This window comes from Dendrobates tinctorius, unplaced genomic scaffold (genome assembly GCF_039654945.1).
Source record: "Dendrobates tinctorius isolate UK_male_01 unplaced genomic scaffold, ASM3965494v1 ptg000007l, whole genome shotgun sequence".
Lineage (NCBI taxonomy): Eukaryota > Metazoa > Chordata > Amphibia > Anura > Dendrobatidae > Dendrobates > Dendrobates tinctorius.
The window spans coordinates 53,399,334-53,413,836 of record NW_027361675.1 but is presented as its reverse complement, the minus strand read 5'-3'; the positions used below and the strand labels follow the sequence as shown (position 1 = coordinate 53,413,836).

At 40.7% G+C, this 14,503-nt stretch overlaps 1 protein-coding gene across 9 annotated transcripts in view; it reads left to right on the top strand.

Moving 5' to 3' along the window:
• GTF2IRD1 (GTF2I repeat domain containing 1) overlaps positions 1–14,503 on the top strand; it is a 190,039-nt gene that overhangs the window by 90,478 nt on the left and 85,058 nt on the right. For all 9 annotated transcript variants that reach the window (XM_073574760.1, XM_073574753.1, XM_073574772.1 and 6 more), the window contains one exon: positions 11,900–12,028. In XM_073574760.1, coding sequence (XP_073430861.1) covers positions 11,903–12,028 — 126 coding nt within the window. In that variant the 5' untranslated portion in view covers positions 11,900–11,902. The remainder of the gene's footprint in view (positions 1–11,899; positions 12,029–14,503) is intronic.

The window sequence follows — 14,503 nt, the reverse complement described above, 5'->3', positions numbered from 1 at the left end:
TCAAAATGTGGTGCCCAGAACTGAACACCATATTCCAGATGAGGCCTGACCAAAGAGGAGTAGAGGGGTATAATTACAGTACTCTATTGAGTATCTTGTTTGCTTGAAAGCAATGCTCGAGTTCCCGACTTACATGTTTCGCAACCTCTTAGCGTTCTTTTTTGAAAGCTAAACATTCCCAAATCCTTTAATCGTTCCTTGTAGGACATAATTTGCAGTCTGCTCACAATCCTGGTCGCTCTTCTCTGAACTTGCTCCAGTTTTTCAATGTATTTTTTAAAATGTGGTGCCCAGAACTGGACACATGATTCCATATGAGGCCAAGGTGGAGAAACTTTTTTTTTTTTAATTTGACCAAATTTGTGATGAAACTCGGTCTGTTTTCCTGTATTTAAAAAAAATATAAAATACCAGGCCATAGCTGAAGATTATGTGATAATAAGAACAAAGAAAAAAATACAAAAATCTAAAATAATATAATTTTATTTTTGTATATTATTGGCGATTATCACTATGTACATAATTGTTTTAATATTTTTTGTCACAACTACGAACGGTTTACTCAATCACTGGACTCCAATGGTGTTGCTAATGTAGATGGCACAAGAACTGCTGAGCCCAATGATTGGATTGCTGGTCACGTGCTGTAATTGGGACTCCACCTTTGCAGTCTTTTAACAAAGACCAGGGGCAGCAGTATAGAAGCAGCGTGAGATAAGTAATCCACAAGTCATAATTTTTACACTGGGCAAGCCTATGGAATACAGTAGAGTTAGGCCTTTTTCACACTTCAGTTTTTTAACGTCAGTCAAAATCCGCCAGTTTTAGAAAAAAATGGATCCGCCCCTTTTTTGGCGGATCCGTTTTTTTCTCCCATAGACTTGCATTAGCGGCGGATCTTGACTGATGGTCGTCCGTTGCATCTGTTTTTGGACGGATCCGTTTGAATTGTAGCGTCTCACGGGGCGGAGCAGACGGACTCTGAAATGTTTTTTTTAGCGGCGGACTGCTATTTGCAAGTGCGCATGCCCGTAAGATTTGCACGAACAAGCATTTTAACCCTCAATAGTGTTCTGGAAGCAGCCTAAAAATCTCTCTCAATCTCTCTCTCTTTTTCCAAACCGCAGTTCCTTTAAATTTCCTGACTTTGGCATCTGTGGCGGATCCGACCAAAAATGGATCCGGTGCATCCGTTTTTTATCAAACGGAAACGGATCCGTTTTTTCACACTCTGGCGGATTTTGACTGACACCAGAAAACTGAAGTGTGAAACAGGCCTTAAAGGGAACCTGTTATGCAGGCGATTCATGCTGCCTAAACTGTAGGCAGCATGAATGTCAGCCTAGCTGCACGATTACAACCAGGGTTATTACGCTCTTAAGAATATACTGTGGCGCTCCAACGAGGGAACATGGCCGCAGATTATTCTAATCTGGCTCCATCTCCGGCTGGTTCTTCCCAGTGCAGCTACAGGTGAAAAGTCTTTCCCTCGCCAGAATGTTTCAGAGAATAAGGCTAGGTTCACATCGCGTTAGTGCCGTCCATTTAACATATCCGTTAAACGGATGCACTAAAGCTGATGTCCGAATTGTCTTTTTTTCACCGATTGTGCTAACACATGCGCTAACGCATGGTAGCATTGCGTTAGCAATAGCTGTCTATGCACAGCGAACTCGTCCGTTCACTGTGCGTTAGACCTTACGCATTCGAGGGTGCATCACAAAGAAACGGACCATCACTAACACATGCCGATTTGGACATGCGTTAGGATGCGTTACCATAATGGAAGCCAATAGGTGCGTTAACGAATTCGTTACATTGCGTTAGTGCCGCAATGTGAACCCAGCCTTATATACATTACTGCAATTGTAGAGCCAGGCTGTGATACATGCTGCTTGTGGTTTCGCCAGCATGGAACAAATGACAGGAGGAAAGGGCAGGTAGGTTAGGAACTCACCATGCTGCATCGGCAATTCCACCAGTGGGTGCCGATCCCGCTGGCGAGTGCAGCCAAGGCAGAAAAAATGAGGGTTTAATCTGGTACAACTATCCAGTTAAAACTAGATTTATTAGAAAATCATTAACAAATGGAAATAAAAGGAACCTGACGCGTTTCTGCGACAGCACATGCGCCCTTAATCATAGAATGACAGATTCCCTTTAAATCAGTGGAAAATGTAAAAAATTAAAATAAAGATAAATTATCATGGATTATTTTTTTTTACAATTTAATTAAAATTTCAAGCCATCAGTTTCTTGCATGACACTCATTTTCTTTAAGTATTTGGGCACACAGATCGGTGCTGACAGTCGTATTAGATTACAGTTAGATAAGGCAGGTATCTTAGCATGTCACTAAATAACCGCATGGATTTATCTTTTTGGCAGATTACTTATGTGTATTTGATGCATTCATCATCTTTTTCTGTAATAATTCCTATCAAATATCTGCATTTTTCCTTCCAGTATGGTAATTCATTCTGTATCTTTTCTTACATATTTTGCAAACAATGCAGAATTTATGGTGCGTTGTGTTTTCTGCAGAAAAAGAGAAACCCACAAATAGAAAAAATTAGATATAAATTGAAAGTAGAAGTAAGTTGATGGTTAAATAACTATTGAATGAACATTATGCAGACACAGCCATACTTATGGTAACCGTTGTAGAAGAAAAGAAGAAATTGCAGCACTCATTCGATCCTTGAAGATAAAGTCCTTTATTTCTTTACAAGGATAACATCATAAAGTGCAGTTATGCAGGTGACACGGGAGTTTTACAAGGAGAGACAAGACCTGATGGACTATGGCCGTTTTGCACCCAGTGGACCCGTAGAAGTTGGGCGCGAAGCGGACGTAGTCTGTCAGGTCTTGTCTCTCCTTGTAAAACTATTCACCACCTTGAAGAGATCCTCACAACAAGGTTATGAAGCAAATCAGGCTTTATTGACACAGATAAATAGCTTCAAATTGGTGCCCCTATTTCTCCGCTGAATACAGCCATATATATTTTAGTCCACAAGTCCATATTGGCCATTACAATCTTTCAAACTAGACACATTCGTAAAATGAGACTGCTGGCAGGTTAAAACCTCCTGTATAGCGGCTGCCCATCCCCCAATCCCCTAAATAAGGCACAAACAATATAATTTGTTGGATAAAAGTTGGTCACAGCATTTATTAATGTATGTATTTTCACAACCAAAACTTTTATTGTTAACCGATGAGCTGGGAAGACGGGCATGTCCACCTTCGATGTGTAACATGGTGCGGGGCGGTAGCAATGGTCGTGGTACTCTTCACTTGCACCCGGACACATTACAAGGAGGTGGTGGTCCTGGCTGGATGTGTGGACTTGTGCTATGGGGGTGCTACGCACTTGCAGGCCGCATATAACCGATGATGCGGGTTGACCAGGACCAGATGTCTGACAGTTCAATGATGGAGACCACAAGTCAAAAATAAACTTTTAACTCAGTTAACCTAGACAAATTTATATACTGTTGAGCGGATACACATCTTGATGAATGTTTCCTTTTACAACATGGAGCATTTTCCTCATAGTTTCAATTTCTTCCTCTTTAGTCATTTGGTCTATACTTCAACATTCTTTTCTACTTCACCACAACCCAGCTGAGTACTACAGTCCAATTAGCAAGAGTCCTTTACTTAACCCACGGTTTCATGTCTTCATTCCCCTCTAGGGAACTATATTGCCAGTATGGCCTGTATTTAACTTTTGTGTCACTGAAGCCTTGTAACTCCCACCCAGCGCACTCTCTTCATGTTACGCACTCTGTCCTGCCTAGGTTACCTCTGTGAGTTATAAACTCTGGGCCATACTGCTAGGCGTCCTGACCCAGAATCCGCCTCAAACCCACAGTTGTTTTTGTTTAGTTTTTTTCACCATGTTCATTAAATGCTAAAACTAACCTGCCATTATGATTCTCCAGGTCATTACGAGTTCATAGACACCAAACATGTCTAGGTTCTTTTTTATGTAAGTGGTGAAAACAAAATTCCAAAGTTTTGCGCAATTTTCCGATACTCGTAGCGTCTCCATTTTTCGTGATCTCGGGTTTCATGAGAGCTTATTTTTTGCGCGTCGAGCTGACGTTTTAAATTATACCATTTTGGTGCAGATACAATCTTTTGGTCACCTGTTATTGCATTTTAATGCAATGTTGTGGCGAACAAAAAAGTAATTATCGCGGATTGATTTTTTTCTCGTTACGCCGTTTAGCGATCAAGTTCATTTTTTTATATTGATAGATCCGGCGATTCTGAACAAGGCGATATCAACTATGTGTATGTTTGATTTTTTTTATTTTATTTTGAATGAGGTGAAAGGGGGGTGATTTGAACTTTTTTATTTTTGAATTTAATATCTTTTAAAACTTTTTTTTTACTTTTTGCATGCTTCAATAGTCTCCATGGGAGACTAGAAGCTGCAGTTGTCTGATTGGCTCTGCTACGTACAGGCGATGATCAGATCGCCTCTATGTAGCAGAATTGCTGACTTGCTATGAGCTTCGACCATCGGGCAGCACTCATAGCAATCTAGTAGTGATAACCATAGAGTTCTGAAGGGCCAACCCACCGGTGACCCACGATCACATCACGGGGGTCACCGATGGGCGGTTTTCCGGTGTGATTGCCGGAAGCGCATGTTAAATGCCACTGTCAGAGTTTGACAGTGGCATTTAACGGGTTAATAGCTGCGGGTGGATCATGATTCCACCTGCGGCTGTTAGAGGCACATGTCAGCTGTTCAAAACAGCTGACATGTACAGAGAAAGATGTGGGAACACCACCGGAACCCACATCAAAGGGAGGGAGTGCGACATCAGTATACATTTACGCCTGATGTCGGAGAGGGGTTATTATTATGTGTGTATATATATTTTAATTTTTTAATATCTATATCGAAATGCATAACTGAAAAGGAGCATAAACTATAAAAACTTAGGGAGAGAGGATGGAACAAAGAGGGAGAGGGAGGGAAAAAAGGATCATTAAATAGGGAGCAGACTAAATCAATATACATCCTCAGGTGGAGAGGGGGAGAAAGTAATCATGAAAGAAGTTCCCAGTCTGCCCTCTGCTGGATACGTGAGATTAGTATCTCAATCTTTTCAGTGGATAAGAAGAGAAGCTAATAGAGGAGCAAAAACAATACCACTTTCCCATGTACGGTGTTTTGTGCATGGAACCCGATGGACAGATGTTGTCATATGCTCCTCCATGGACCATTTTGGGGGCAGGAGAGCTTTACGGTCTTTGAGGAAGGCTGCACTGTAGGAGGAAAACTTGAAATACTGATTTATTAGCAAATGCCAGAAAATCAAGTCCCCATCGCATCTGTTATAATTAAGATACAGTGGACAACGCCTATAAAATTCCTAATCATGCAGATATTTGCCATGTTTCTACTATCAGGAGATGATCAAGTATTTTGGATTTTTTACTGTATTTTATTTTATTTTTCTCTTCTAATAGTATCCACCCTACATTACAAATATTTCTTTAGTGGCTTGCAGATGCATAACAATATAAATAAAAATGTTTTGTTGAATATTAAAAGTCTTTTCCCTTTTTCCCCATAGTGCACATGGGCAGGCACACCCCCTATGATATAGCTCTCTCTGTTAATGAGGTTTACTTGACAGAGCTGCAGTGAAACACGCTTATTGATTTCTTCTTTAGGCCTTTGCAGGTTTCCACAGAGATTGTGTAGAGGATGATGCTTTCAGGCTCTGTTTTCATTCCTCGGCTAGGCACTGGATGTCAGTGCCGCCTGAACACTTCAGTTAGAGCAAAATCCACATTGCTTTCTTGGAGGTCATTTCCAAGCAATTGTGTTTGGTAGTTTTTTTTGTATGCAGTCGTTGATAAGTGAAAATCTCTTTTTCTAGTTGAGGAGCTGGCTATGCATCACCCGCTGCATGAGGTTTTCTAATAAAATTTCTATTTTCTATGCTGATGGAATATGACTTATAATATATGACAGCTATAAGGATCTCTGTTGTATTGCAATACCGCGTCCGCGATGTAAGGAAATTGGCCGCTTCTAGTGATGAGCGAACGTTCTCAGATAAGATGTTATCCGGGCATGCTCCTGTGCCACTAGAGTGACTTCAGTGTGCTTGAAAAATATGTTCAAGTCCCCGCGGCTGCTTGTCTGACAGCTGTTTGACAGCTGCAACACTTGCAGGGATTGCCTAACAAACAGGAAATCTCTGCATCTGTTGCGGCTGTTGATCAACCGTGAGACATGCAGCCACTGGGAATTGAGCTTATTTTTCGAGCACACCGAAGTCACTCTAGTAGCACACAAGCACACCGAAGTCACTCTAGTAGCACACAAGCACACCGAAGTCACTCTAGTAGCACACGAGCACACCGAAGTCACTCTAGTAGCACACAAGCACACCGAAGTCACTCTAGTAGCACACGAGCACACCGAAGTCACTCTAGTAGCATATGAACATGCCGAAGTCACTCTAGTAGCATACGAACATGCCGAAGTCACTCTAGTAGCATACGAGCACACCGAAGTCACTCTAGTAGCATACGAACATGCCGAAGTCACTCTAGTAGCATACGAACATGCCGAAGTCACTCTAGTAGCATACGAGCACACCGAAGTCACTCTAGTAGCATACGAACATGCCGAAGTCACTCTAGTAGCATACGAGCACACCGAAGTCACTCTAGTAGCATACGAACATGCCGAAGTCACTCTAGTAGCATACGAACATGCCGAAGTCACTCTAGTAGCACACGAACATGCCGAAGTCACTCTAGTAGCATACGAACATGCCGAAGTCACTCTAGTAGCATACGAGCACACCGAAGTCACTCTAGTAGCATACGAACATGCCGAAGTCACTCTAGTAGCATACGAGCACACCGAAGTCACTCTAGTAGCATACGAACATGCCGAAGTCACTCTAGTAGCATACGAACATGCCGAAGTCACTCTAGTAGCACACGAACATGCCGAAGTCACTCTAGTAGCACACGAACATGCCAAAGTCACTCTAGTAGCACACGAGCATGCACGGATAACATCTTATATGAGAACGTTCGCTCATCACTAGCCGCTACCCTTTTATATCTAATGATTAAAGTTTCAAAGTGACTAAACATGCTGCTATGTCTTATGTGAGATGATGTTTATGTTGCCTGTACTATGCCTAATATATACCGCCAGCTCAGGACACGCTTCACACTTGGGCCTAGGTGTCTGCTGCCGTTGAAGTTCAGAATACATTTGCCTACTTCGTTTTTCTACCCAATAAAGACAGAAACAAAGCGGTGTACATGGAAAGATTAGCAGTGGAATCTATTACAATACTGATTGCAGCTGATCTACCCTATCTGCCACACAACGCATCCTTTGAAAATGGACCCCCATAAAGTCAGCATGAACAAAGCCTTAGGTTAGTTTCACACCGGCATATTTCAGATCTACTGACATGAACTAACAGTATTCATAGATTTCCATGACAATGATGGTTTGGGTGTTGATACCAGCCATAGTTCAATACTCACACATTTCCTTTGAACTTTGAGATTGGGATGTCTGACTGTGAGCCTGCTGCTTGGTTGTGTTTAGGTTTTCAGACTGCACTCTGGGAGTGTCACGGTGCATGATGTACAGACCACCCGAGGGTTTCCTGACCCAAACTCAGCAGCTCCATCCATAGGCATGTATAAGACAGTCACCCTCCGGTCACAAGACCCCGGGGCCAGTCTGTGCATCACAGTCCGTGCTTGGACCACAACACCTAGATGTGTGACGCTGACTGATGAATGAGCATTCTTAGGAACATAATAATAACAATATAATCACCCCGTGTAAACAGGCTGCCAATAGCCTGACGAACGAGCAAAACATTCGGTCCTCACTAAAACTATTTAATCTTTGCTTACAAATGATTCTTGCCCTTTCTAAGCAAGACGTGTCCTGCATACAACAATGACGGTTTATGGACACAGAGCAATCTATTACCTATCGTTGTCTGATCATGGGAAGAGCGGTCAACCTGTCTAAAAAGGCTTCTAAATTATTGTCGATACATTTCTATGTACCCAATTGGCAATTATTTAACAATCGCCATCTCCTAGTGTAAACCCACCTTAATACTTGTTAGATCATCAATTTGCAATTTTTATGAATGGTTAAAAGTTATTTGTAAGTGAATTATGAATTAGCTGCATCAACTAGTCCAATATTCACTGTTAGCCCAAGTCCAGTGATGATTAGGCCAAGTCTAGTTATCATCCGTTTGAAACAGACCCAGTTCAAAGGGAAGAAAAACGGATGGCTATTTAATGGATCTGTTTTCCATAGACTTCAGTGTTAAAAAAATGCATCCAGTAAAATACGTTCTTTAGCGGCTAACAACTAATTTGTCCTGCTAAAATAACTGATTGCTGATGGATCTGTTTCAAATGCATAATTACTGGATTGTGAACTCAGCCTTATACGGTTGCACAGGACAACACAGTGGCTCACCGGTAAGCGTTCCATGGATAAGTCATCAATTTGTTGTTACTGTACAACCCCTTTAAGTTCCATACATAGAATTGTACATTACAGGAAGTTGAACCTAGATATATGGAAACTCAGCCCTTCCTGACTTGTGACGTACACATACACCACACACTGGGTGAAAGTGTATGAGCGAACTTATAAGCTGAGCCTACAGGAGACCTGGCAGATATCAACTGTTTTATACAGCATTGCCAGCAGCAATCAGAGCCAAGTTCCCAATACTACTGTTACTCCTTAAATGCCACTGTCAATCAATGACAGCAGCATTTAAGCAGCATAAACCCGGGGGCCATCATGACACAAATGCGGGAGGTCAGTGGGCTGCCATGATACCAGGGGGCTATTATTAGCTGTATAGTACAAGTTGTATTCCAGTAAAAAGTCAATCACAGGTTCAAGTCCATTAGGAAAACGTGGCAGTAAAAAAAAAAAGTTTTTAAAACTAGTCCAACCCCCTGCTCAAAGCAGGATTCACTAAATCATTCCAGACAGATGTCTGTCCAGCTTCTGTTTGAAGACTTCTATTGAAGGAGAACTCACCACCTCTCGTGGCAGCCTGTTCCACTCATTGATCACTCTAACTGTCAAAAAGTTTTTTCTAATATCTAATCTGTGTCTCCTCCCATTCAGTTTCATCCCATTGCTTCTAGTCTTTCCTTGTGCAAATAAGAATAAAGATGATCCTTCTACAATGTGACAGCCCTTGCGATATTTGTAGACAGCTATTATGTTTCCTCTCAGTCTTCTCTTTTGCAAGCTAAACATTCCCAAATCCTGCAACCTTTCCTCATAAGACAGGGTTTGCAGACCGGTCACCATTCTGGTCACTCTTTTCTCCAGTTTGTTGTTGTCTATTTTAAAATGTGGCGCCCAAAACTGGACACAGTATTCCAGATGAGGTCTGACCAAAGAGGAGTAGAAGGAAATAATGACTTCACGTGATCTAGACTGTATGCTTCTGTTAATACATCCTAGAATTGCATTTGCCTTTCTTGCTGCTGCATCATACTGTTGACTCATATTCAGTCTGTGATCTATTAGTATACCCAAGTCTTTTTCACATGTGTTAGCCCTATTCCTCCCATTCTGTATATGTTTTTTTCATTTTTATTGCCCAGATGTAGTACTTTGCATTTTTCCCTGGTAAAAACCATTCTGTTAGTTGCTGCCCACTGCTCCAATTTATTTATATCTTTTTGAATCTTCTCTCTCTCTTCTCTAGTATTAGCTATCCCTCCTAGCTTTGTGTCATCAGCAAATTTAATCAGTTTACCCTCAATTCCTTCATCTAAATCGTTGATAAAGATGTTCAACAATACAGGGCCCAGGACAGAGCCCTGTGGTACCCCACTTGAGACATTCTTCCAATTGGATGTGCAGCCATTTACGATCACTCTTTGGGTCCGATCACTAAGCCAGTTATGAATCCACCTAACATTCAGCTTTTTTCAGCGCTTTTCACCTATTGAAAGCAAAGGGTAATGAAAAAAAGCAAGTGCAATAGTATATGAAACCCATTTTTTTTATTTTTCCAGGTTTACCATCTTGTCTTCGTCACCTGAGATTGCAGTTTGGATTAGTACCATTTAATTAAATTAGTGATGGGTACAAAGTAAACGTTGGCCAACAAAGGTGTGAGATTGCACAATGATTGAGCAACTCAATGGCAGACCAAAGTTGTGAAAGTTAAACAGTGTCCTAGAATTGAGAGTCCTCAGTGGTTGATACCTTTTAATGGCTAACTGAAAAGATGGTAACAAATTGCAAGCTTTTGAGACTACTCAGGTCTTTTCATCAGGCATAGACTAACACAAAATCTGAAGAAACACATATTATGCACAACACAGAAAAAAATAATGCAATAGATAAGACAAGTGACAATGAGCAGAATTATCATTATTGGAGAGTGATAAACAGTTGTGGCCATAAATATTGGAACAGTTCATAGATAAGGAGTGTGAATGTTTTATAGTCCTTGTGTTTTAGGCCACCCCCTAATCTAAGAAGCATCATTGTCAGAAGCTCCCTGTCTTCCCCAACAGCTGCAAGAACCTTTCCTTGCAACCAAGAAAAAATGTAAAACCTGTCCATTTATAATGACCACAGACAAGATAAAGATCCCCAACTCACATCAGGACTACAAGATCCCAGGTACTTTCAGCTGCATTACATCTAATGTGGTGTACTTAATTATTAGTACTAAATATCCAACTGGGGGTCTGTATGTAGGGGAGACAGGTCAAAAGTTTAGAAAAAGGATGAATTCTCACCGCCACACAATAAGAGAAAAAAGAATGTATATACCTGTGGAAAAACATTTTTGTATGCCTGATCACAGCACCATAGACATGAAATTACTTGTATTGAAAGGTAATTTCAAATCTCAGAGAGATAGAAGGGTCTGGGAGTATAAACTCATGACAACCTTTGACACACTCAATGCAGGAATGAATATGTCGCATGGATGTATGTCTTTTTATAAGGAATTTGCCCCTCAGACCTTTTGTGGGGGCATCATAACACAGAACCAGACCCCAATCAGAGGACAATAAAACATCCAGACTCCTTATCTATGAACTGTTCCAATATTTATGACCACAACTGAAGAATCTTTACTAACACAGCCATGGACTGATTCATGCTACTTGCGGTTCAGGCAAAATGAATCTAATGTCAGCTTGGCTGTGGCTGTGATGTGGGCTATAGTCGTGATGCCACTGCAGCCTGTAAACAATCAGTGGAGCAATGGTGGAATAAACTATCCTTTTGTTTTATGATAATTATTAAGTAAAGCGATACAAAATATTTATGTATGTACATGTACTAAAACTTCTTGGCGCTTAGAACTAATAGCTTTCTTCCATTTGTCATTTGTTTTTTCTTTGTATATTTTAACAATAATGTTATTAATAACTGTGGATTACTTTTATGAGAAACACGAGATAACACAAATATGTCATTTTCTCTTTCTTGGTAATATAAAAACATTGCTATACAAAGACCACACTGAGAGCTGAAAGTGTACATACCGTATTCAATTTTAAAGAATATATTTTCTTCTAAAATATAATTTATGAAACACTTAATGGTATATGTTGGTTTTGTGCATTTGTAAACAGATTTCTATCATATATTATGTACAACAAAATCTTTTATTAAATGCTGCATGTTTAGATTTATATGCATGCATTGTTAGATGTAATATGTCTTCTACGCTTCTTTTTGTGCATTCTATATTGGCATTTTTGCTAAGCATCACAAAAATATTATCGCAAGAGAGTTGCTCTCACATTAGATCCAGTCTGAAGTACTTATAATGCTATTGTAATTCTCTTCTAGAATATGGCATTTGTAGGAAAGCAGTATGAAGGACCCGTGAACGACTCTACATCTGATATGTGGATTTCAAATGTTTCTAATGGAAAAAATGAAGTTATCACAAGCCTTGTATCTGCCTTAGATTCAATGGTAAGTACCTAATGTGATATAATTATCAATGTACAATGGAAACAAAGCTCTTGTTGTTATAAACATTGTTGCATATGGTTTGCATCTTCTATGTTCACTTAAAGTGGTATTCTCGTCTCCAAGATCCTATCCCAATATGTAGTAGGTGTAATAATAATATTAGCAAATACCTCCAATTAGAAATGTAGTATAGTTCTTCTGATTAGCTATGTCGCTTACCCCATGTGCAGGGCATTACAGTAGCTTAGATATCCATGGTTACGGCCACTAACAGCTTTCTAACTGTCTCTATATGAGTGGATATCTAAGCTACGACAATGCCCTGCACATGGTATAAACAACATAGCAAATCAGAAGAACTATACTACATATCTAATTGGAGGTATTTGCTAATATTATTATTACACTTACTACATATTGGGATAGGATCTTAGTGATGTGAATACCACTTTTAATTACATTGCTGATCACTTTAACTAAGCATGATGTATCTTTCATCTGCTGTTCCTCACCCAGTTTTAAGCCTCCTATACAGCTATTTCTGTTTCAGTTATTGACTGCGTTTCAACCTACATATGAAAATAATTATCATTCTGTTTGGTATAATTAATTACTAGCACTGACCGAACACTAAAAGGCTCGAATTCTCATTACTCGATTCGAGCAGGTCAGACACTCAGACCCGCTCGACTCGAGTAGCGTGTGTAATCAAAATCAATAGGAAACCCCAGCATTTTTTGGCAGACCCTAGCAGAAGGGCTGAGGAGCAGGAAAATCGCTGAAATGGATTGAAAAAGCACTGAAATGTAACGGGAACAGCATGACAGCATGGGGAATATGCCTGGACACATCTCTGACTCCCAGGTCGCTGCTGGTAAGTAAATAAATTTAAAAAACTTACATGGAGTCCCCCAATTTTTGGTGACCAGCCAAGGTAAAGCAGACAGCTGGGGGATGATATTACCAGGCTGGGAAGGGACATGAATATTAGCCCTTTCCAGCCTAAAAATACCAGCCAGCAGCTGCCCCAGAATCTGCGCATCAATTAGATGTGCCAATTCTGGTCCTTTGCCCAGCTGTTCCCGATTGCCCTGGTGCGGTGGCAATCGGGGGAATATTTGTTGGGGTTGATGTTAGCTGTGTAATGTCAGAGACATTATGGGGGAGTCTTTACTGAAATTATTTTTTTTTCTGTGTGTTGTTTTTTTTTTGGATTAGTTTTTTTTTTTATTACTGGGTTAGTAATGGGGTGTCTGATAGACGCCTCTCAATTACTAACCCCTGGGTACGATGCCAGCTGACGTTACACAGCTGATACCCAAAAAAAATATTACCTCAATTGCGATCGCATCAGGGCAATCAGGAAGAGACGGGCAAAGCGCCAGAATTGGCGCATCTTATGAATGTGACAATTCTGGGCTGCTGTGGGCTTGTATTTTTAGTCCGGAAAGGGCACAATAACCAGAGACCTTCAAAGCCTCATAATATAAACCTGCAGCTATCTGTTTTACCTTGACTGGATGTCAAAAATAGGGCTGCCCTACGTCATTTTTTTAAAAAAAATATTTATTTATTAAAGATATGCTCACCCTCCTATAACAACTCTGAACTGCTTACTGTAGACAGTGTGCCAAGCATCACGTCATCAGGTATCATGTATGGCAGGCAATCCTTGCATATTTATTGGCAGTCTAACAGCTGCGAAACATGTAAGTCGGGAACTCGAGCATTGCGTTCAAGCAAACAAGATACTCAATAGAGTACTGTAATTATACCCCACTACTCCTCTTTGGTCAGGCCTCATCTGGAATATGGTGTTCAGTTCTGGGCACCACATTTTGAAAAAGAGATAGAATAACTGAAGCAAGTTCAGAGAGGACCTACCAGGATGGTGAGCGGACTGCAAACTGTGTTCTACGAAGAACAGTTAAAGGATCTGGGAATGTTTAGCTTGCAGAAAAGAAGGCTAAGAGGAGATTTAATAGCTGTCTACAATTATCTTAAGGGATGTCACAGTGTAGAGGGATCATACTTATTCTCATTTCCACATGGAAACACGAGAAGCAATGGAATGTGTCACAATCCATTTTTGGATCTGTGGCAGATCTGGCTTCTCAGATTAAAACTTTTTGCCGTTCAGGCCATCGGGGGTTAATGTCAGTTTTTCTCCCCTTTGGCCTGCTGGTGTTACTGCAGTGCTGCTGGGTCAGCTGATGTAGGTTGTGACCACTCCTACCATTCTTTATAGAGTCACCTGATGCATCAGCTGACTGTTGGTTATACAGTTCCTCTTTGGAGACCAACCTTTGCAGAAGCAGCTCAATGGTGTCAGCCAAGTCTGGTGTTTGGAGTCCTGTTGCTGTGCTATCTGTGGTGTGGAGTTAAGCAGCGGTGTGCACAAGCTAAGTGTTGTATTTTTGTTACTTTGTCCCTTTGGTGTCTGTCGCTACCCCCTGTGTGTTTTATCTGCAGAGG